The sequence below is a fragment of the Dipodomys spectabilis genome, unplaced genomic scaffold (assembly GCF_019054845.1).
Source record: "Dipodomys spectabilis isolate Male_0828 unplaced genomic scaffold, ASM1905484v1 ptg000288l, whole genome shotgun sequence".
NCBI classification, from domain to species: Eukaryota; Metazoa; Chordata; class Mammalia; order Rodentia; family Heteromyidae; genus Dipodomys; species Dipodomys spectabilis.
Genome location: NW_024870965.1, coordinates 4,978,146 through 5,001,782, shown reverse-complemented (window position 1 = coordinate 5,001,782; position 23,637 = coordinate 4,978,146). Strand labels below are relative to the sequence as shown.

General features: G+C 42.6%; 1 protein-coding gene across 3 annotated transcripts in view; it reads left to right on the top strand.

Moving 5' to 3' along the window:
• Positions 1-67: 67 nt before the first annotated feature.
• Positions 68-23,637, top strand: part of Ro60 (Ro60, Y RNA binding protein) — a 28,137-nt gene continuing 4,567 nt past the window's right edge. The window contains exons 1-5 of one of the 3 annotated variants that reach the window (XM_042701149.1): positions 68-161; positions 11,496-12,096; positions 17,419-17,639; positions 19,446-19,592; positions 21,268-21,405. In XM_042701149.1, coding sequence (XP_042557083.1) covers positions 11,517-12,096; positions 17,419-17,639; positions 19,446-19,592; positions 21,268-21,405 — 1,086 coding nt within the window. In that variant the 5' untranslated portion in view covers positions 68-161; positions 11,496-11,516. Of the gene's footprint in view, positions 162-627; positions 700-11,492; positions 12,097-17,418; positions 17,640-19,445; positions 19,593-21,267; positions 21,406-23,637 lie in introns of those variants that run through there. The other 2 variants (XM_042701148.1, XM_042701150.1) reach the window with 2 other exon arrangements.

The following is a 23,637-nucleotide window of genomic DNA, read 5'->3' as shown; positions in this document are numbered from 1 at the left end:
GCTCGAGGAGAGAGGCGGGGCTCGCTCGGAGACGGAACCGCGGGCGTCGCGGCGGGGGTGGGGCCGAGCTGGTCGCCGCCCGTCAGGCCGGCAGCTCGGGTCGTCTTCCGTCGCTGCGCAGGGAGCGTTTCGCGGGCTTCGGGGCCGGTTTCCGGGCAGAGGTGAGGAGAGTGCGGGAGCCGGGCTGGGGTAAGGGGATGTGGGGACCTTTGTGCGGTCTGAGAGACAGCGAGGACGCGCGCCGCGGCCGCCGGGGCCAACGCCTCGCCGCTGCCCCACCCGCCGAGTAGCGGAAGCGGTGGGCCGGGCCGCGGTGGGCCGGGCCGGACCGGACGCGGCCGTTCCGTGCCGGTTCCTGCCCGAGCCCGGGCCCAGGCCGCTCGCCACCGCCGCAGCCCGCGCAGCCCTCGGGCCTGCGGCCTGCCCCGCCGCTCCCTGCCCCCCCCCGTCCCCCCTCTCCCCCCGGGCCCCCTGCCGGGCCCTCCCCTTCGCCCCCCCCACTCCCCACTCCAGCCGCGGCGGCTGCGCGCGCACCGGCGTGGTCGCCCCTCCGCCCGGGTTTGGGGAGGGGGTCTGTGCCCGGAGCTGCAAGGCCCAGTTGATCTCCGGCGCGGAGAGCGGGAAGGTCTGACCTGAAAGCTGTAGCCCGGGGTCCGGCATGCGACGACTTAAACGAAGTTGAGGTTCCATTAAGGCTAGGTGAGGAGGTCAACCGAAAATGGCTGTTTTTCCAGGGCCTTGGGCTGTCGCGTGTGGAAACGGAGTCCCTGTTCTCAGACGGGTGGCTGGCAGGTGTCCCAGAGCCAGGAACCGGCGGCCGAGCAATCTGTGAAGCCACGGTGAACGTGGATTATTTTTTTTTTCTCCTCGGTCCCGGGGCTGGAACTCAGGGTCCGGGCGCTACCCCTGAGCTGCTCGGTGCAAAATGCTAGCCCTTGAGCCCCTTCCGAGTAGTTGACTGGGGATAAGAGGCTCCCACGGACCCTTCTGCGCTGGCTGGCTTTGCATCATGATTCTCAGATCTCAGCCTCCTGAGTTAGGGTTACAGGTGTGAGCCGCCGGCACCCGGCAGAAAACTGAAAAACAAAGTAGCTTTGTTGTAAAACGAAAGAAAAATGTAGGAAGCTTGTATGACACACGTGCTGGAGGAGGTGGGGACTGTTCAAAAGTCTACCCTTCTGATACCTGATTGGAGAAGTTGGATGGTTCCCTGGGCCCAGCCTAATTCCTTAGGAACCGTTCCTAGAATAGTTGGCATCAGATCTCAGAGCCGTGAGAAGTATTTTAAAAATCTGTAATATTGCTATGAACTTGCAAACATTTTCTGAATAATTTGATGTCCAGGTTCACATGGTACTTCCTATTGGAAGATCACACTGAACATTACCCATTGGGACAATACCGAAGTAATCAGAAAGGGAAATTAAAATTTCCTTAATTTTGCTGACTTAATTCAGTACTAAGAATTTACAGCAAAAGCTGGTTTATAGAGCTTGAGAAAAGCAAGACTAGACAAGACCAGGCCCACACCCATTGGCATTCAATTGGTCTGCTTCTAAAGAGCCCAGTGTCTGACACTGTTCCTCACCCTGAGGTATTGAAGCACACAGAACTAACCGCTGATTGCCCCATTACCGTCTGCATAGAACTTTCCAACTCTTACTACTCACTCATCCATGCCAGTCAGCCCTGACTTCATTATAAAAGGATTAAGCTACACACTTATTTGCGTTTGGGGGTAAGAGTATTTTTAAGCAACATATTATGAAGAGTCATTGGAAAGCTGCCCAGGTGTATAAATTCTAGAAAAACTTGGGGAAAACAGGGAATCATTAAAATTATTACTACTTCTTGGAGTACTAATGAACTTGAAGCAGAAGTGCTATTCTTATGTCATGTGTTTTACTAGTTCTGCTATTTTGCGTTTTCAGTTAAATCAAGGACAAGAATGGACAATGTATTAAATATTGGAAATGTTACCATGCTTTTATACTGAGATCTTTTTAACTTCATCACAAAGTTTTGGTTTGTACAGACTGTTTAAAATTCTTTGGGAGAATGTGCTTGAAGAGATTAGAACAACACAAAGAAGAATCAACTGTTTTAATGTATTTTTGTTGCTGTTAACGTGCATTTGCAATCCTTGATTATTCAGTAGAGGATTAGCCAGTGACCAGTCTTTGACTTTACTCACTGCCTATCTGCCTTCAAAGCTATTAGTATGGAGCTTAATTAAGCTGTAAAAGGAGAGCAGTATTGACAGCTGCAGAAAGGTTTCTGTATGTATCTCATGTTACTTTCCAAAAGCAAATATAGAAAGTATACACACAGCTAGGTATCATCATACATTACACATAACTTAGACCATACGTTATACTGCTGCCACTTGCACTGTGCTATTTAAATTACTTTCCAAATGTACTTCATTTAGCCAGTTTTTCTTCTTTTTGTTTCTTTCCTTTCCTTAAACTGGAGTTTGAACTCAGATCCTTATCCTACCATTTGAGCCGTGTCCTCAGCCCTTTTTGTTTTTCTTGGTGCAGGGTTTTTGGGGGTGGGTGGTGGAGGAGGGCCTAGTACTGAGGTTTGAACTCAAGGCTTTGTGCTTGCTTACCTGTTACTTTACTGCAGGAGTCACACCTCCACGCCTTTTTTTTTTTTTTTGGAGGAGAGTGTGGTCATAGGTCTTGAACTCTGGGCCTGGGCACTGTCCCTGAGCTCTTCAGCTCAAGGCGAGCACTGTACCACTTGAGCCACAGCACCACTTCTGGTTTTCTTAATAACAGATAAGAATCTCAGACTTTCCTGGCCAGGCTGGCTTTGATCTGTGATGCTCAGATCTCAGCCTCCTGAGTAGCCAGGATGACAAGCATGAGCCACCTGCGCCCAGCTTCCACACCTTTTATTATTTGTTCAGTTAGAGTCTTGGTTCTTCCCCAACCACACGCCTGGGTCACTATCTCCCTATTGGACATTTTACTTAATAACTTAGGTGACAATATGCACCACTCACTAGGATTTGTTTTGCTGGTTAAGATGTTGGTCTTAATTTTCTTGCTCAGATTGGCTTGAACTTTAATCCTCCCAGATCTCAGCCTCCAAGGAGCTAGGTGTATAGGTGTGCCTGGTTATTTTAAACCTTTTAACTTAAAAAAATTAGCATAGAAACCCGATAACGTTAAATATATTATCTTACATTTTAAAATAATTATTTTAAAGTCAATACATTGGCTCTTAGTATATTCACAGAGTTGTACAACCATCACCACTGTGTAATTTCAGAGCATTGTTAGCTCAGAAGAAATCCCTTCCATAGCAGATAATTGCCAGCTTCCCCTCCTCCTGGCTTTCAGCAACCACTAGGTTTTTCTTTCTATAAAATTGCCTATGGGGCCGGGCCCTGGTGGCTCATGCCTGTAATCCTAGCTACTCAGGAGGCTGAGATCTGAGGATCGTGGTTCAAAGCCAGCCCGGGCAGGAGACACCGTGAGACTCCTATCTCCAATAAACCGCCAGAAAACCGGAAGTGGCGCTGTAGCTCAAGTGGTAGAGCGCTCGCCTTGAGTTCAAGCCCCACGACTGACAAAAAAAAAAAAATTGCCTATTCTGGAAACATACAATATATGGCCTTTTCATTCATGTGGCATAATGTTTTCAACATGTATGTGTCAGTACTTCATCACTTTTTTTTTTTTTTTTTTTTTTGGCTGTACGTGGGGAATGGAACTCAGGGCCTAGGCACTGTCTCTTACCTTTTTGAGCCATAGCTGTACTTAATTATGGATGAGTCTCAGAGCTCAGCCTCAGGGGCAGATAAGGTTACAGGTGTGAGCTGCTGGCCTCCAGCACTTTATCCCATTTTATTGCCAAATAGTACTCCATAATGTGGATATAATGCGTTTTTTAACCCATTCTTTGGTTGATAGACAATTTCATTTTTCCTCTTTTGCTATTGTGAATAGTTATGACAAGAACATCTTGTCAAGTTTTTGTAAAGACACCTGTGTTCACTTTTCTTGAATATGTAGGATAATTCCTGAATCACATGGGAACTATACATAACCTTTGGAGGAGCGGCTACACTTTCCTAATCATGACTACATCATTGATATTCCCTCTAGCAACAGATCCTTATTACCAACACTTAATAATATTGCCATACCAGAGTTTCAACTTAGGCCTCAAACTTGTTAAATGCACCAGCCCTTTTGTATTTTATTCTTTTTTGTTTGTTTTTGCCACTCAGGGCCTGGGCACTGTCCCTGAGCTGCTTTTGCTCAAGGCTAGCATACTACTTGAGCCACAGCACCATTTCCAGCTTTTTCTGTTTTTATGGTACTGAGGAATGGAACCCAGGGTTTGAGCAAGAACTCTACCACTAAATCACATTCCCAGCCCCATGTATTTTATTCTTGAGATAGGATCTCAGTAAACTTTGCCCAGACTGATACTCAAGATCTTCCTACCTCTGCCTCCTGAGTAGCTGGAATTACAGGCATATAATTGTCTTCTGTTTAGTCTTTTATTTGCAGTTCTAAACTGACAAGTTGAGTGGTCTTATTGGGCATTAGTTGAACTGTGGCTTAGTGAGATGGAAAGGAAGAAACGGAATAATAGGGAAAAACTGGGCTGGTTAATTTAGGGTTGTTTTTTTCTAGGCTAAAGTAGGAAAACTTGCAGCCTCAGACAGATTCGAAACTCCTGTTTTCAGGAAATACTGGTGTATTTATTTTGGCATTTACTCCATTAAAATTTTTCAATTTGTGCGGGACGTCAGTGGCTCATACCTGTAATCAGCTACTCAGGAGGCTGAGATCTGAGGATCATGGTTCAAAGCCAGCCTGGGCAGGAAAGTCCATGAGACGCTTATCTACAATTAACCACTCAGAAAACTGGAAGTGGCCCTGTGGCTCAAGTGGTAGAACTCTACCCTTGAGCTGGGAAAGCGCCCAGGCCCAGAGTTCAACCCCACGACAAAAAAAAAAAAATTTGTAGCCTGGCACCAGTGGCTCATACCTATAAATCCTAGCTATTTAGTTGGCTGAGATCTGAGGATTACAGTTTGAAGCCAGCCCAAGCCCAAAAGTTCATGAGACTATTTCCAGTAACCACCAAAAAACCTGAAGGCTCAAGTAGTAGAGAGCTAGCCTTGAGCACAAAAGCAGTCTTAATTACTCATGCAGCATTAGTGACTGAATTTTAGTTTAGTCTGGTACCTTGAGGCCTAACTTAGGCAATTAGAACATGGTACTAGCCTTGCATAATTTTTACTTAACAAATGGAATTTATTTGAAAGTGCAAGGATTATGTTTAAGAAATACTTTTAAGGGCTGGTGAGGTGGCTCAGTGGTAGAGTGCTTGCCTTGCATGCATGAGGCCCTGGGTTCCATTCCTCAGCACCACATAAACAAAAAGGAAAAAAAAAGCCGGAAGTGGTGCTGTGGCTCAAGTGGTAGAGCACTAGCCTTGAGCTAAAGAGCTGAGGGATAGCGCCCAGGCCCCGAATTCAGGCCCCACGACTGACAAAAAAAAAAAAATACTTTTAAGCATTTTTGCCAGTTTTTGTTTTGTTGGTCCTGGGGTTTTAACTTGGGGCCTGGACACTGTCCCTGAGGCTTTCCACTTATGGCTAGCACTCTACCACTCGAGCCACAGTGCCACTTCCAATTTTCTGATGATTTACTGAAGATAAGAGTCTCATGCACTTTCTGCCCTTGCTGGCTTTGAACTGTGAACCTCAGATCTCAGCCTTCTGAGTAGCTAAGATTATAGGTGTGAGCTACCAGTGCCCAGATACCAGTTTTAAAATTGTATTTTGCTGCATGTTCTACCAAAAATATTAAATACCTTTTTTTTTTAAGTTAGAGAAATATTGTTCTCCAGTGACATTTTTACTCCATTTTTCATTGCAACTTTTTTTATTGTATTTCTATTATATACACATTATTGTGGTTTATAAACCTATAGTAAAACCTTGTTCACAATGTTTTTTTCCTCCAATGGTGTTAATTTTTTTTCTTATAAAGATAACATTCAAAGGGGTTACTGTTACATAAGTTAGGTAAAGAGTAAATTTGTTTTTAGACAATGTCAACACTTCACATTGGTTTTGTTGTTTTCTTTTTCTTTTTTGCCGATTGTGGGGCCTGAACTCTGGGCCTGGGCTCTGTCCTTCAGAGCTCAAGGCTAGGGCTCTACCACTTGAGCCACAGCACCACTTCCAGCTTTTTCTTTTTTCTTTTTTTTGGCCAGTCATGGGGCCGAACTCTGGGCCTGGGTGCTGTCCCCCAGCTCTTCAGCTCAAGGCTAGCACTCTACCACTTGAGCCACAGCACCACTTCCGGCTTTTTTCTTTTTGTTTATGTGGTGCTGAGGAATCGAACCCAGGGCCTCATGCATGCAAGGCAAGCACTCTACCACTGAGCCACCTTCCCAGCCCCACATTGGTTTATTTTTAAAACAAGTTACAGAAAAAAAAATAATGTGCATATGTCATAAACAAGTGATTCAGAAAACTAACATTCAAGCTATTTCATTTTCTTAACTATGTGGTACTCATTATTTTAAAATAGTGGTGGGTCTTCTGGGTACAGAAGAGGATTATTTTCAATGACGAAACCTGGTTCTTGCTCTCAAGAGAACCAAAGCTGTACTAGAGGTGCTCACAATGAATTTTAATGAAAGGAAAACAGTAACAGGTTGGGGGATGGGTATTGTAGAGTTTGGATTGGGACCTTTAAATCCCACCACTTGAGCCTTGGGGAAGGAAAGCAGGTGTAGTCAGACTATCTGATAAAGTATCATTTCCATGTTATTCATGTAACAAGTTGAATAAGCTGAAATAGACATGTTGAAGTACCACCCAGAGTAACAGTTGAACTAAGGAAGAGGCCTGTAATGTTAAATAAGGCTCAAAATAAGTTTCTCTTGGAATTGACTTCAGTCTCAATTTCCTTACCCTTTGCTCCCTCTCAGCTCTGTATGCATACTTGCCCTATGAGGGTAAAGGAGGTATCTGTCCCCATTTCCTGTCATGTCCCTGCCCCCTCCACCCCCACGCCCCCCCCCCTTTCCCCCTATCAATCAGTGTTAGCTGGATTCTGTAGGCTTGTTTTGTTCCCTTCTTTCTGGAATTTTGTTTCCTAGATTAACCCCTTTCTCTACTGTGTCTTCAATTCTCCAGACTGAATGTTGTGACAATCTGCAACCTCAGTGTTCTCTCCCTAAAAAAAATAAAAAGATTTTTCCTGTAGGTCCCAGCCCCTCTCACCTTCCTTCATAAATACACTGTGATTGTGCTTCTATAAAAGTAATCTAAGCTAGATTCAGACCTGTAATCCTAGCTACACCAGAGGCTGGAGTTAAGATTCCCAGAGATGGGAAGCTGGTCATGGTTGCATGTGCCTGTAATATAAAGCCTAAAGTACGCAAATCACATTTAAAGCACTGTCCCCTTGCAGAAAGTAAGATCCTATCTCAAAAATAGCCAGAGAAAAACAAGGCTCTAGGTATGACTGGGTAGTTGAGTCTTCTCTGAGGTCAGACTCCCATAGCCTTCAAAGAAAAAAGGGTAATCTGTAGTGTCTTCTTATAGCACAACAATGTGATCACGTTACCAATGTGATCATACTGCTTTTTGTTGTTAATGAAATTTCATTGTTATTAAGGTGCTGTACAGAGGCGTTACAATCTCATAAGTAACAATGTCCCCCCTTTCGCTTTCCCCCAAGTTGCATAGTTTTCTATCGTGTCTACTGTATTTCTGTATTTGTCCATTCTCTTTCCATTTCTACACCTCACCTTTGCCCCCACACAAGACAAAAGAACAGAACAAAAAGCAAAAACAAACAACAGCAGCAAAAATAACTTTCTATTTCCTGGAATTCATTTGGAAAAGTAATATTTTAAATGCTCAGAGGTATTATACGTTTGGGTTCCTTTCCTCCTTTACTTGGACTGTGCTAATGTGTAGACCACTGCACTGCACTGGATTTTCTAGTTACTCATCTTAGCTAAGCCAAACAGTCATTTCCCTGATATTATTCCCTTGATCTCTGAGCATTTGAGATTTCCAGCCATTTGTTTCTACGAATGCTCTTTGTAACCTGTAATAACTCTCATAGTTTCCTTTTTTTTTGGGGGGGGGGTCCGGTCGTGGGGCCTGAACTCTGGGCCTGGGCGCTGTCCCTCAGCTCTTCAGCTCAAGCCTAGCCCTCTACCACTTGAGCCACAGCACCACTTCCAGCTTTTCTCTTTTTGCTTATGTGGTGTTGAGGAATCAAACCCAGGGCCTCATGCATGCAAGGCAAGCGCTCTACCACTGAGCCACCTTCCCAGCCCCTCATAGTTTTCTTTTTTTGGGGGGGGGGGTCCGGTTTTGGGGCCTGAACTCTGGGCCTGGGCGCTGTCCCTCAGCTCTTCAGCTCAAGCCTAGCGCTCTACCACTTGAGCCACAGCACCACTTCCAGCTTTTCTCTTTTTGCTTATGTGGTGTTGAGGAATCAAACCCAGGGCCTCATGCATTGCAAGGCAAGCGCTCTACCACGGAGCCACCTTCACAGCCCCTCATAGTTTTCTTTAAATGTTATTTTCTAGGAATTTCTTTCCTTAGCTCTTGATTTGTAATAGTTACCCAAGATTCCGTGCCATTCTTTAGCCTTTCTCCACAGTACATAAATGTGTGTCATCTTTGAAGCAGAATTTCTTTTCCTATGTCTCCTTCTTAAGCGAGAGCTGTCTTCTGTGTCAGCCCATCTTTATAGCTATGCCAATATATTTAAGCAGCTCATTTCCTAGACTATGAAGACACCAGGCTGGATTTCACAAACCTCTTTCAGGTTTTTAATTTGATTCTCCATAGCATCTTTCACATTACTGAGAGCATTGTTCTGTACTTGCTCATGCATAGAAGTTTTCTACCTTAACATTTGATTATACTTGCTTCATATTTCTACTTCCATAGATGAGTGTGCTTTCTATTAGAGCAGGAATTTAAATACATATGTATATATGTGTGTATGTTTATTATATGTAATGAATAACATAAAATGCATATTTTATTTATATAAATATCTTGGTCTTTTTAAGGGAATAGAAGTCTCTCATGTCTTAACACATAATAGGAACTTAGTACATAGTAGGTACTTAGCTGCTTGTTGAGATTTAGTGTTGATTTCTTGACCTATTAGGGATCTGGACAAACAGCCATGCCCTAGTGAGAATGATGGTTGGTTGGTTGCGGCTCAGTAGGAATAAAGGGGTATTGCTGCTACACCTTATAGCTTTGGAGATGATGAAAGTGGGCAAGTGAAGATTGCACACTTAACAGGATGCTAACTAGTCAGTTGGGATGCTTGTAATTTCACATAACAAAAGGCCTTAATGGGTTATACAGTAAAGATACATTTATGACATCTGGGAAATTTATAAGTAAACCGGTCCAGAGAACTCACTGATATTCAGGGCCAGGGTTCCTTCTGGTTTTTCTGCTCTGCCATCCTTATACATGGGCGAGTTTTCATAAACTTGTGGTCTGAAGGTATTATTCCAAGTATCACCTGCAGGGGCAGAAAATAGAAACATTGTTTTTAAGAGGCTAAGCCCCTTTGAGGACTGAAGAAAACCTGGAAAGAACCAAGCATGGGCTGTGTGAGTTGAGACAGGTGCTAGTGCCTGTATTGAGGCCTGCAACAGCATCACCTGGGGACAGAGCAGTGCATGTGCTTAGGCTTCACATCAAGCTTTCTTGTGAGCCAAGGTGAACCTCCAGATCTTGTGTATTAAAATTCATTGGTAATTCCCAGTGAATTCTCTCAACTTCTGAGGGACTCCAAAGCCAGAAAAAAGGGGAAGGAGGAGAGTGGGCATTAGATAGGCAACCAAAAATGTCTGTACAGTTCTTCAGGGAGTAAGCAGTTAGGGTCAGCTACTCTTGCTCAAGTCTTTTTCCATTTATCCCTGTGCAGGACTCAAGACCTCATGCAGATCCCCTTACTTAATCCAAATCTGTGCCCTACTCTTCAGAAGTGTGACTCCTGGGGTTGGAGGTGTGAGTGTGACTCAGTTGCTAGAGTGCTAGCTAGTGAGTGAAAGTGTTGGGTACAGAGTTGAAGTCCCAGTCTCAGACCTAAAAAAAAAAGAAAAGAAAAACAAATGTGACTATAGTTATTTCTGGTTACTTTGCTACTGTGGCAGTAATCCAGTGTTTTTCTGTGTGTTTTGTTGGTGTGGGGTTTTTTTGGGGGGAGGAGTGGTTGCTCTGAAGTATTTTGCATCGCCCTACATTATAAAAATACAAATGAAGGGCTGGGAAGGTGGCTCAGTGGTAAAGCGCTTGCCTTGCATGCCTGAGGCCCTGGGTTCGATTCCTCAGCACCACATAAGCAAAAAGAAAAAAAGCCGGAAGTGGCGCTGTGGCTCAGGTGGTAGAGCGCTAGGCTTGAGCTGAAGAGCTGAGGGACAGCGCCCAGGCCCAGAGTTCAGGCCCGACGTCCGGACCCAAAAAAAAAAAATACAAATGAAATTGAGTGCTGTTGACTCATGCCTGTAATTCTAGCTACTCAGGAGGCTGAGATCTGAGGATTGTGTTTTAACGCCAGTCTGGCAGGAAAGCCCGTGAGACACTCCAATTAACCACTAGAAAACTGAAAGTAGAGCTGTGGCTCAGGTGGTAGAGCGCAAACCTTGAGTGAAAAAGCTCAAGGACAGCATCCAGACCCTGAGTTCAAGCCCCAGCACTTGCATACAAAAAAAAAACTGTATTAAGGTGGGCGCTGGTGGCTCACACCTGTAATCCTAGCTACTCAGGAGGCTGAGATCTGAGGATCGTGGTTCAAAGCCAGCCCGGGCAGGAGAGACCGTGAGACTCCTATCTCCAATAAACCACCAGAAAACCGGAAGTGGCGCTGTAGTTCAAGTGGTAGAGCGCTCGCCTTGAGCTAAAGAGCTGAGGGACAGAGCCCAGGCCCAGAGTTCAAGCCCTACGACCGACAAAAAAAGAAAATAGAAAAGCATCTTTAAAAAAAACTTAAGTGTTTAAGGAAGATATTACTATTAATCATTTCTGATTGGTCCAATTTTTTTTCCTACCTTTCAGAATTTTTCTTTAGGGCCACTTATATTGATTTTGTATTGAAAGACTTACTGAGTTTGAAAGATATTTAGCTTAAAGATTTTGTAATAGTCAATAAGTTAATAATTGCAGTTTACTCTTTTTTGGGGGGGGGTTCCGGTCGTGGGGCCTGAACTCTGGCCTGGACGCTGTCCCTCAGCTCTGCAGCTCAAGACTAGCACTCTACCACTTGAGCCACAGCACCACTTCCGGCTTTTTTTTCTTTTTGCTTATGTGGTGCTGAGGAATTGAACCTAGGGCCTCATGCATGCAAGGCAAGCACTCTACCACTGAGCTACTTTCCCAGCCCCAATAATTGCAGTTTACTCTTATGTAATTGTAAATCATGTCTATTTACTTGTAATATGTTGCTTTTTTTCAGTAGGTTTTCTCACAGACAAGAAAAATGGAGGAGTCAGTAAACCAAATGCAGCCACTGAATGAGAAGCAAATATCCAACTCTGAAGGTGGATATGTATGGCAGGTCACTGACATGAATCGCCTACATCGGTTCTTATGCTTTGGTTCTGAAGGTGGGACTTACTACATCAAAGAACAGAAACTGGGCCTGGAAAATGCTGAAGCTTTGATTAGACTGATCGAAGATGGCAGAGGATTTGAAGTGATACAGGAAATAAAGTCTTTCAGTCAAGAAGGCAGAACGGCAAAACAAGAGCCTTTGCTCTTTGCACTGGCTATTTGTTCCCAGTGTTCTGACATCAGCACAAAACAAGCAGCATTTAAAGCTGTTCCTGAGGTTTGTCGCATCCCTACCCATCTCTTTACCTTTATCCAATTCAAGAAAGACCTGAAGGAGAGCATGAGATGTGGGATGTGGGGTCGTGCTCTTCGGAAAGCAGTTGCAGACTGGTACAATGAAAAAGGTGGCATGGCACTGGCTCTAGCAGTTACAAAATACAAACAAAGAAATGGCTGGTCTCACAAAGATCTTTTGAGACTGTCACATCTTAAACCTTCCAGTGAAGGTAAGCATAAGACCTCCTGAAGGGGCAATGTAGTGATCTCATATTTTCATGTGAACTGTGTATTGTTTTCTAGAACTGGCCTTTTATTCACAGGACCTATTGACTAATTCAAATATATTTAATGTCAGTCTAGAACTAAACATCTGCCACATGCATCCCAAATCATGACAGATTTACCATGCTAAATGCTAATAACTAGACTGGTCACCCAAGTGACCATAGGTTCTGAGTGCCACACAGACAAAAGCAGTAGCAGAGAAACTGCTTGTCAGTAGATGGCAGATAGCAAGGCTTTTCCCAACTCCCTCGGTTCCTAGAACGTAACTGCCAAGGAGCCTAAGGCCACAAGAAGTAATGCTGAATTTAAATTCAGGAGATTGTCAGCAAGCATGTTAACTTGGAGTTTTCCTATCCCCATAAGTAGTTGCATCTACAATCTACAATAATCACTAATCCTTAGAAGAGAAACAGGACCTGAGAAAGGATAACTTATTAAAGTTTGAGCTTCTAAAAAAGTCAGCAGGCTCAAAATTTGACTTTTTTTTTTTTTTTTTTGGTGCCAGAAGTAAAATTTAAAAAGACAACTACTCAAATATTAGTCCTGCTCATTACTTTGTGTCCTCAAGTGAAATAAATTAGTGTTTCTGAGTTTTTGTAACCTGCTCCCTTAAATGAGGGACAAAGAGTAGTAATCCTTAGAGTTGTTGTGATGAAATGTATGTTAAAATATTTAGGTGGGGGGGAGAGGGGATAAAGGAATGGGAAAGGGAAAAAAAAAAAAGGTAGCATGGTTCTTGGAATGTAGTAGAATTGCCCTCCCCATTGTCTCTTCTATGTGAATTGTATAATGGTGGCTTCATACCCAGAATCTCTTCAGTAATCCATGATGATCAAGTTTTGACAGAAATGATCTTTCCAATGAAGTTTATCAATAAAGTATTGCAGATATTTATTTGTTTTTTTGTTTGGTTTTTTTCTTTTTTTTTTTTTTTCTTTGGTCCTGGGGCTTGAACTCTGGGCTTGGGCGCTGTCCTTGTGCTCTTCAGCTCAAGGCTAGCGCTCTACTGCTTGAGCCACAGCGCCACTTCCTGTTTTCTTGTGGCTTATTGGAGACAAGAGTCTCACAGACTTTCCTGCTGAGATCCTCAGATGTCAGCATCATGAGTAGCTAGGATTACAGGCGTGAGCCACTTGCACTGTTTTTTGTATTTTCTTCTGGGCCTGGGGGCAGTCCCTAAGGTCCTTTTTGCCCAAGGCTAGCTAGCGGTCTACCCACTTAAGCCACAACTCCACTTTTGGGTTTTTTGGTGATAAGTTATAGATAATAGTCTCACAGACTTCCCTGCCCAGGCTGGCTTCAAACCACAATCCTCAGATCTCAGCCTCGTAAGTAGCTGGTATTACTGGCAGTGTGAGGCGCTGCGTCCAGCATTGCATGTATTTGCATATATGCTTTATTTTGATTTTTTTAATTAGGTATTACTTATTTATAAACAGTTGAATACACTGGCTGTGGTGGCACACAGAGAAGTCTGAGGCAGGAAGATAGAGAGTTCCAAGACCCTAGGCAGAAAACTGATATAGAAAGTGTGAGTTCTGCCCTCAAGAAGAAATGACTGAATATGACATTTATATATTATTGCATATATATCATTCTTCCTATTTACTTAGCTGTGCTTTACCAAAAAAAATAAAAGAGCTTTACATACTTTCTGTTAAAAAGAATTGCTATTTTTCTCAGGTCAGTAAAAAATAATTGCTTATATATTATATAAATATTCTACAGTTTAGTCTTAGTATTGTGCTGATTTTAATTAAGTAGTATCACTTTTTATACTATTATAAAAATATAGCCGGGCGCTGGTGGCTCACACCTGTAATCCTAGCTACTCAGGAGGCTGAGATCTGAGGATCGCCGTTCAAAGCCAGCCCGGGCAGGAGAGACTGTGAGACTCCTATCTCCAATAAACCACTAGAAAACCGGAAGTGGTGCTGTAGCTCAAGTGGTAGAGCGCTCGCCTTGAGCTGAAGAGCTGAGGGACAAGCGCCCAGGCCCAGAGTTCAAGCCCCACAACCATCAAAAAATAAATAAATAAATAAAAATATATATTATAATGAAAATTTACATACAAGTATGTATATATAACTGTAAAGTCCACACATAGAAGGGAACAGTGGCCGGTTTCCACACGTTTCAATGGGCTATTGTGTAGGCAGAGAATGGCATCTTATTATTTAGATGTGTATTCTGGGGTCACAGCTCATCTTCTCATATGCTGTGCCTTTGGGCGTATGCATTATATTATGTCATTGCCCTTCTGCCTAGTTAATTACTGTTTTTTGACATTGATTATGTGAACTACTCTGATTCAAGTAATATTTAGTGAGCATTTAATTTTTTGGCACTGATAAGAATTTGGATACATGTTAGAAGAATTTATAACTTCTTAGATGTATTTAGTAGAATATATTCTCTTTGTTCCCCCTCCCCTCAGTTTTTTCTTCTTGATGTGTGGGGATTGATTTTGACACACTTTTTAAATGAAATCAAGCTTGTTTATGTTTTCATAGTGTTTTGTTTTGTGTTAGGCTCTTTTTTTTTTTTTTTTTGGTGGGTAGTTTTGTTGGTCGCAGGAGCTTGAACTCTGGGCCTCACTAGCCTTGAACACAAAAGCTCAAGGACAGCATCCAGGCCCTGAATTCAAGCCCCAGGACAGCACACCAAACAAAAAAAAGAAAAAAAGCCTCTTTAAAGACTTTAGAACACTCAAGTCATATGGCATTTTTATTTAATTTTGAGCTGCATAGGGTTTAGGGTTTGAACTCGGTTTGCTTTTTGGCAGGGTCTGGCTTCCCATAGTACCTGGGATTGCAAGTGATGCCACCTGCCTACCTCTCATAGGAGAATGGGTCTCCAGAACTTTCCCAGTCTTACCTTGAATCACAGTCTTCCCAATCTTAGCCACCTGAGTAGATAGGATTATAGGTGTGAGCCACTAGCACCCAGTTTATCTGTGGGCTTATTTTCTCTTTCTTGGGGGGAGAGGGGGTTCAGTCGTGGGGCCTGAACTCTGGGCCTGGGCATTGTCCCTCAGCTCTTCAGCTCAAGGCTAGCACTCTACCACTTGAGCCACAGTGCCACTTCTGGCTTTTTTTTTTTTCTGTTTATGTGGTGCTGAGGAATGGAACCCAAGGCCTCATGCATGCAAGGCAAGCGCCCTACCACTGAGCCACCTTCCCAGCCCCTTCTCTTTGTTTTTAATTTTTAGTTGGGGGTGGACAATTCAGGGCCTTGGGCTTGCCCATCGGTGTTCAGCCACTTCAGCCATACTTCTAGTTTTTTTTTTTTATTTCCTTTTCCAGAAGGGTCTTGTGTTTTTGCTGGAGGCCAGCCTTGGGCCAAGATCCCCTCCTACTTAAGCATTCTGCATAGCTGAGATCTCAGGGGCACATCATCAGTACCCAGCAAACTTTTTACTTTAATGTCTTTGATCTGGTATATATGCACCTAGCTTTGTACATTGAGATATTGCATGGTGGATGTAGCAGGTACTAGAGTAAAATATACCTATTACTCATTCTAATTACACAAATTAGTTTCTAAGTATGTGAACATAATACTCTGAACTTTCTTTTCTTGGTTGATAAAATGAAGAATTAGATGTCCCTTAAACTTGCCTCCCACACATAAAGTTCTTTGGTTCTAAGCTGTTCCTAGTGGTTCATGCCTATAATCTGGAGGCTGAGATTGAGAGGAATTGATGTTTTATTCCAGCCCAGGCAAGCATGATTGCAAGACCCTAATTCAGCCAACACTGGTCTTGATGGTACAGGTCAGCCATCCAACTCCAGAGGAGGGTGATTCTGTAGGATCAAGGTTCCAGGCCAAAACGTTCACAAGATCCGATGAGCATGATGGTGTGCACCTGCATCCCAGCGAGGGGTGGAAGTATAGATAGGAGGGTTGTAGCCACGTTTCACCTGGATAATAACATGATCCTGTTATCCCAATGAGCATAGAAGCTCCCTAAGCTTCTGACAGTCAGATTTTCAGACTCCTAAATTAGCTACTGAATAAATAATATTTTAACGTTTTTACTAAAATGGGTGTTTGTAACTGACAAAATATGCTTCAATTAATTAGGCATTGATTATGCACTTGAGTGCCAATGTAAGTATAAAACTGGGTAAGACTGCTTTTAAAGTGCCACGTGTTCGTAATTAGTTTTATTGTTTGTTTCTGTGTGGGATTTTGTTTATTTTGGTGCAAATGTTAACAGCTTCAACTCAGGGCCTGGGCACTGTCCCTAAACTTTTTTGCTCAAGGCTACCATAGGAGCTACATCTCCACTTGAAGTTTTTGGTCCTTAATTAAAAATAAGACTTTCCTTGTGTAGGCTTCAAACCATAATCCTGAGATCTCAGCCTCCTGAGTAGCTAGGATTACAGGCATGAGCCACTGGCACCTGGACTAGGACTTACTGTTGATCACATCTTTTAAGTTTAAATATAGAACATAGACTCAGTCTAGCTCATATGGATGTTTTATTTGGCCTATAAAATATTGTAGGAAAAAATGGATTGTCACATCAATACTTTGTGAAAGATCAAAAGACATACAGAAAAATATATTTTTTTTATTGGTTTTGGTAGTACAATTTGAACTCATGTACTTCCTGAGCCTAGGTGCTATATCACTTGAGCCACACTTTCAGACCTACTTTTTTGCTGGTTATTTGGAGATAGTCATGTAAACATTTCTGCCCAGGCTGGCTTTGAACCAGTCTTCTAAGCCTCAGCCTCCTGAATAGCTAGAATAACAAAAATGAGCCACTGGTGCCTAACTTAAAATTTTATATTCTGACTTATCTCTTTATTGCCAAGTACAATTTTTGACAGTGCTAAGCCAATACATGGCAACAGTACAAGTCAATGTACATGTTTCTCAGTCCCCATAGTCCTACTGACACTTCCTTCATAGGTATCTGTTGAGAATTAAATGCCCATACCTTTCATATGTAGAGACTAAGATCTCACAAGAGCAACATTTGTTGACAGTTATAGGCTACAGCCAGGTTTCCTTAATCCCACGCCTCTTTCTGCTATAGAAGAAAATTATCAATTTAAAAAGGACCTATCTGTCAATTTCCATTAATATCCATAAATACCTAATGTGCTTGCTGTATGCAGAAAGCAGCAGCCTACTTTGAGAGAGTTTCACTGTGTGTCTAGTTAAGCGGATCATGATGTATTCTCTAGAACCATGTTCTATTTTTTACTTGGTAATCCTACCTGCCTTTTTAATTCATTATCTTGTTACAGGACTTGCCATTGTGACCAAATATATTACAAAGGGCTGGAAAGAAGTTCATGAATTATATAAAGAAAAAGCACTTCCTGTGGAGTCTGAAAAATTACTGAAGTATCTGGAGGCTGTAGAGAGAGTGAAGCGCACAAAAGATGAACTTGAAGTCATTCACCTAATAGAAGAGCATAGGTTAGTTAGGGAGCATCTGCTGACAAATCACTTAAAGTCTAAAGAGGTGAGTAAATCATTGCCAAGAGAGAATCATGTGTAAGGCCCTGGGTTTGATAATCAGCATCACCAAAGAGAAAGGTCTTAAAACAAATGTTTATTAAAAATACAAACATGACTGGGCATGGTAACACATGCCAATACTCACAGGAACGCTGGTGCAGAATTACAAGCCAAGCCCTGCCTCAAAACAAGCCGAGTACTGGTGGCTCACGCCTGTAACCCTAGCTACTCGGGAGGCTGACATCTGAGGTTTGTGGTTCAATGCCAGTCTGGTGAGGAAAGTTCGTAAAACTTATCTCCAATTAACTACCTGTAAACTAGAAGTGGAACTGTGGATCAAAATGGTAGCTCACTAGCCCTGAGCAAAAGAGCTCAGGGACAGTGCCCAGGCCCTGAGTTCAAGCCCCACAGCCAATCAAAAAAGTAAAAATATAGTCTCACATTACACCCATATGTAATTAACATTTTATACTAGTTCCACTCCAAAAAATATACTATTTTTTGCATTTAAAAAAAAGATGTGGAAACTGGGCGCTGTTGGCTCATGCTTATAATCCTAGCTACTCAGGAGGATGAGATCTGAGGATCACGGTTCAAAGCCAGCCCAGGCAGGAAAGTCTGTGAGACTCTTATCTCCAGTTAACAATCAGAAAACCAGAAGTAGAGCTGTGGCTCAAGTCATAGATTGCTTGCCTTGAGTTGAAGAGATCAGGGACAGAGCCCAGGCCATGAGTTCAAGCCCCAGGAATGGCAACAACAAAAAAAAAAGATACGTGTATTTCTTCGATAAAATACCAGTATGCTCTCCTTAGTTACACTCAGTTTTGACAAGGCATGGTCAAGAAAAATAATAAATTTTTAAAAATCAAAAGAAATTTTAAGTCTAGTAGCTCATGCCTGTAATCCTAGCCACTTAGGCTGAGATCTGAGGATCAATTTCAGCTGGTGGCACACGCCTATAATTCTAGATTCGAGGCGGTTGAGAGCTGCGGATCACAATATAAAGCCAGCCCTGGCAAGAAAGTCTCTGAGACTCTTTATCTCCAATTAACAACCAGGAGTAGAGAGCTAGCATTGTACAAAAAAGAACTCAGAGAATAGCACCCGCGCACTGAGTTCAAGCCTCAGGCCTGGCAACACCACCACCTCCCCCACAAAAGAATTTCAAAAGCAAAGCCTTTTAAGTTCCTGTTGCCAGTGCTGTTTTAATGGTGTTTATCTGCTGAGTGTTGCCCTGTGCTTAATTTTGTTCCCACCCAGCAGGTAGGGTCCCAAAAGTTTAGTAAAAGTGAATGCACTTTAGTTACAGGTCCAGTTACATGTTAAAGTGATAAATTGACACTTGTTAAAAGACAGTTATAGGAAAAATGAATCAAGTATCCACAGTGCAGTGGTGAACTCTCCATCCTGAGCACATGTGGTTCTCACCAGTGTCTCCTTGGAATCATAAACCACAGATAACAATAGTCTCCTGTACTCCATTTATTTATTCTAATAAAAAGAAAGCTACCTGGGCTGGGAAGGTGGCTTAGTGGTAGAGTGCTTGCCTTGCATGCATGAAGCCCTGTGTTCAATTCCTCAGTACCACATAGACACAAAAAGCCAGGCCCTGAGTTCAGGACTGACCAATAATAATAATAATAAGCTAGCTTTTTTGAGTGTGGAAGTCCCTGAAACCAAAACAAAAGCCTTAGAGAATATGCTATAAATATTATCATTGATACGGCTATGTTGTCTTAATTGGTTTCCCTTAATTTTGTGTATCTCTACCTGTATGAGTTCCTTTAATTCCTTCCGTTTCTCCCTATAGGTATGGAAGGCCTTGTTACAAGAAATGCCTCTTACTGCATTACTAAGGAATCTGGGAAAGATGACTGCTAACTCAGTGCTTGAACCAGGGAATTCTGAAGTGTCTTTAGTATGTGAAAAACTATGTAATGAAAAACTGTTAAAAAAGGTATGCTTTCACAGTGGCCATGGTTAGTACTAACTTGAAAAAGTAGGCTCCTACAACCAATGAGTGGATCAAGAAAATGTGGCCCATATTCACAATGGAATTGCACTCATCTATCAGAAAGAATAATATGTTATTTTCAGGGAAATGGTTGGACCTAGGAAAAATCATGGTAAATGAAGTAAGACAGGCTCAGAAAGACAAACAGCTCATGTTTTCTCTCATATGTGGAAGCTAGATAGGAAATACAGTTAGGAGTGATAACATACACACAGCTCTGTACATATACTTAGAAACTTACCAAAGGAGGGTATACTTGAAGAACTCCAAAGGGGTGGGTAACTTCTGAACAAATAAACTTTATCAGAAAGATTACCAGGCTGGCCGGTGGCTCACACCTGTAATCCTAGCTACTCAGGAGGCTGAGATCTGAGGATCGCCTGCAATCCTAGCTACTCAGGAGGCTGAGATCTGAGGATCACAGTTTAAGGCCAGCCCAGGCAGGAAAGTCCGTGAGACTCTTATCTCCAATAAAACCATTAGAAAACCAGACATGGGGGGGCTGGGAAGGTGGCTCAGTGGTAGAGCGCTTGCCTTGCATGCCTGAGGCCCTGGGTTCGATTCCTCAGCACCACATAAGCAAAAAGAAAAAAGCCAGAAGTAGCGCTGTGGCTCAAGTGGTAGAGCACTCACCTTGAACTAAAGAGCTGAGGGATAGCACACAAGCCCAGAGTTAAAGCCCCACGATCGACAAAAAAAAAAAAGAATACCAGGTACTGGGAGGCTAGGTACTCGAGAGGCTGAGAACTCAGGGTCATGGTAAAAACCATCCCAAGCGAAGAAGTCCATAAGCCTCTTCAATTGACCACTCAAAAACAATAACAACAAACAAGTGGAGCTGCAGCTCAAGTGGTAGAGCACTAACCTTGGATAAAGCTCAGGGATAGTGCCCAGGTTCTTGAGTTCAGACCAGGACAAAAAAAAAAAATACTAGGAAATGTTTTTGGGCACAAGGAGATGAGGAATGGAAGGAGGAAGGGTGAGCAAATGCAGTCATTGTATTTAATGTATACTATGTAATCTGAAGGGCTAGGAGAGGAAAACTGAAGGAAGGGGTAACATTGTTCCACAAGTATTGTACTTACATTACTTAGGGAATTATAACTCCTTTATACAACTTCTTAATTTAAAATGAAAGAATAAACTGGCAATTTTTCTGTTTTGGTCGATAGTGAGTCTTAAACTCTGGACCTGAGCGCTGTCCCCCAGCTCTTCAACTCAAAGCGAACACTCTACCACTTGAGCCACAGTGCCAGTTCCGGTTTTCCTGTGGTTTACTGGAGATAAGAGTCTCACAGACTTTCCTGTCCAGGCTGTCTTTGAACCGAGATCCTTTACTCTCAGCCTCCTGAGTAGCTAGGATTACAGGCGTGAGCCACTGTTGCCTGGCTAAGCTGGCAACTTTTTTAAATGGGCTCCAAAGTCTTAGTAACGCAGAATTTTTAGATATTCTAAGACTTCTACCAAATTGCAATTTGACCCTTAACGATACTCTGTTTTGTTTAGGTTACTCTGTTTTGTTTATTAGCTACAGTAACCAAAAAAAAAAAAAATCTAAGGAAGATAATTACTATTTTCACTTGAATTTTGCATTTACTTTGTTTCTTTCTGTTTCTAGGCTCATATACATCCTTTTCATGTTTTGATTGCACTAGAAACTTACAAGGCGGGCCATGGGCTCAGAGGAAAGCTGAAGTGGTGCCCAGATGAGGAGATCCTGAAAGCATTGGATGCTGCTTTTTATAAAACATTTAAGGTAATCCTTTTGTTTCTGTTTAGGGTCTTAGCTTTTATGTAAATGTGTCTTTTTTTTCTTTTTCTCATTTTTTGCCAGTCCCTGGGCTTGAACTCAGGGCCTGGGAGCTGTCCCTCAACTTCTTTCTGCTCAAGGATAACACCACTTCTTTTTCTGAGTAGTTTATTGGAGATGAGTCTTACAAATTTTCTTGCCTGGGCTGGCTTCAAACCACAATCCTCAGATCTTTGTCTTTTGAGTAGCAAATGTTACAGGTGTGAGTCACCGACACCTGGCTGTAAATGTCTTTCATAAAAGTACATTTTTTTTTTTTTTTGGGTCCGGTCGCGGGGCCTGAACTCTGGGCCTGGGCGCTGTCCCTCAGCTCTTCAGCTCAAGGCTAGCGCTCTACCACTTGAGCCACAGCGCCACTTCCGGCTTTTTTCTTTTTGCTTATGTGGTGCTGAGGAATCGAACCCAGGGCCTCGGGCATGCAAGGCAATGCGCTTTACCACTGAGCCAACTTCCCAGCCCCATAAAAGTACATTTTTTAGAGCCAAATGCTATTCAAATGAGACTCATGTAATTAAATGCCTTAATATGAGTAGTGTACTTGCCACACAAACTAAGATGAAATATTTTTACTCATAAACTTAAAATGCCAATGATGGGTATTACTTTCACTCAAATTAGGAAAAGTAGGGGAAAAGTACCAACAAAATGCTTTACCCTATCATAATTTCAGAAATAAATATACAAATACATTTAATAAGATAAGCTTAGGAGTAGACTAGTGGCCTTCATTAACATGGTACAGAGTCTGTTTGGAAGGGCAAGGATGAATAGTAGTCAAAGTACCTTATATTCATATATAAAAATATAGCAGTGAAACCCAGGGAAGTTGATTTTTAAGAAGGGGAGGAGAGCCAGGTACCAGTGGCTCACTCCTAGGTGAAAGGTGGAAGAGGGGCTGTGTCAAGTGATAGAGTGCTAGTCTTGAGCAGAAAAGTTAAGAGTGCTTATTTCCTGAATTTAAGCCCCAAGTCAGGCACCACGTAAAAGAAGCGAGGAAGGGGGCCAGGGAGAAATACAGATGGACGAGGCTGATGGGTACATTGCACCCATGTGTGGAAATGTCACAGTGAAACCCTATTGTTTTTTTTTTTTTAATTTAATTTAATTTTATTTGTGAACATACTGTACAGAGGAGTTACAGTTACATGGGCAGGATAATGCGTACATTTCTTACCAAGCATTGCAGCCTCCTCCTTTGTTTACCCTTCACATCCCTTCCCAGCCTCCCCCCTCCCCCCAGTGAAACCCTATTGTATAATACTAATAAAAATATCTTTAAAAATCAAAATTAAACAAAAAATAACATCCTAACATAATATTACCAATGGTGAAAGACAAGGTTTTTCCCTTAAGATCAGGAATCAGACAGGCCTGGCTCAAGTGGTGAGTACCTGCCTTACAAGTCTTTTTTTTTTTGCCAGTCCTGGGGCTTGAACTCTGGGCCTGGGCACTGTCCCTGAGCTTCTTTTACTCAAGGCTAGCACTCTTACTTGAGCCACAGTGCTACTTCCAGCTTTCTCTGTTTATGTGGTACTGAGGGCTCAAACCCAGTACGGAGGAATCAAACCCAGGGCTCCATGCATGCTAGACAACCACTTCACCACTATGCTGCATTCCTAGCCCTGGATCAACCTTGAAAACAGCTTGTTAAATGACATAAGCCAAATGAACACAAGGATTATATGATTGCATGATAAAAAGTGTGTAAAATAGCCGGGCGCTGGTGGCTCACGCCTGTAATCCTAGCTACTCAGGAGGCTGAGATCTGAGGATCGCGGTTCAAAGCCAGCCTGGGCAGGAGAGACCGTGAGACTCCGATCTCCAATAAACCACCAGAAAACCGGAAGTGGCGCTGTAGCTCAAGTGGTAGAGCACTCGCCTTGAGCTGAAGAGCTGAGGGACAGCGCCCAGGCCCAGAGTTCAAGCCCCACGGCCGACAAAAAAAAAAACAAAAAATGTGTAAAATAGGCTATTTATTGAGCAAGAAAGCAGGATAGGTGTGTAGGCTAAGGAAAGACAGGAATGATACATACTGTGAGTGCATCTGATGCCACTGTTTTTTTGTTGTTGTTGTTTTCTAACTTCAGTGAAAAAGAATAAAACATAGGATAGTAACTTATTTAAATAAACTTACCAAGTAGATTGCCCTTTTTTGTGTTTGTTTCACCTGTAGTAAGA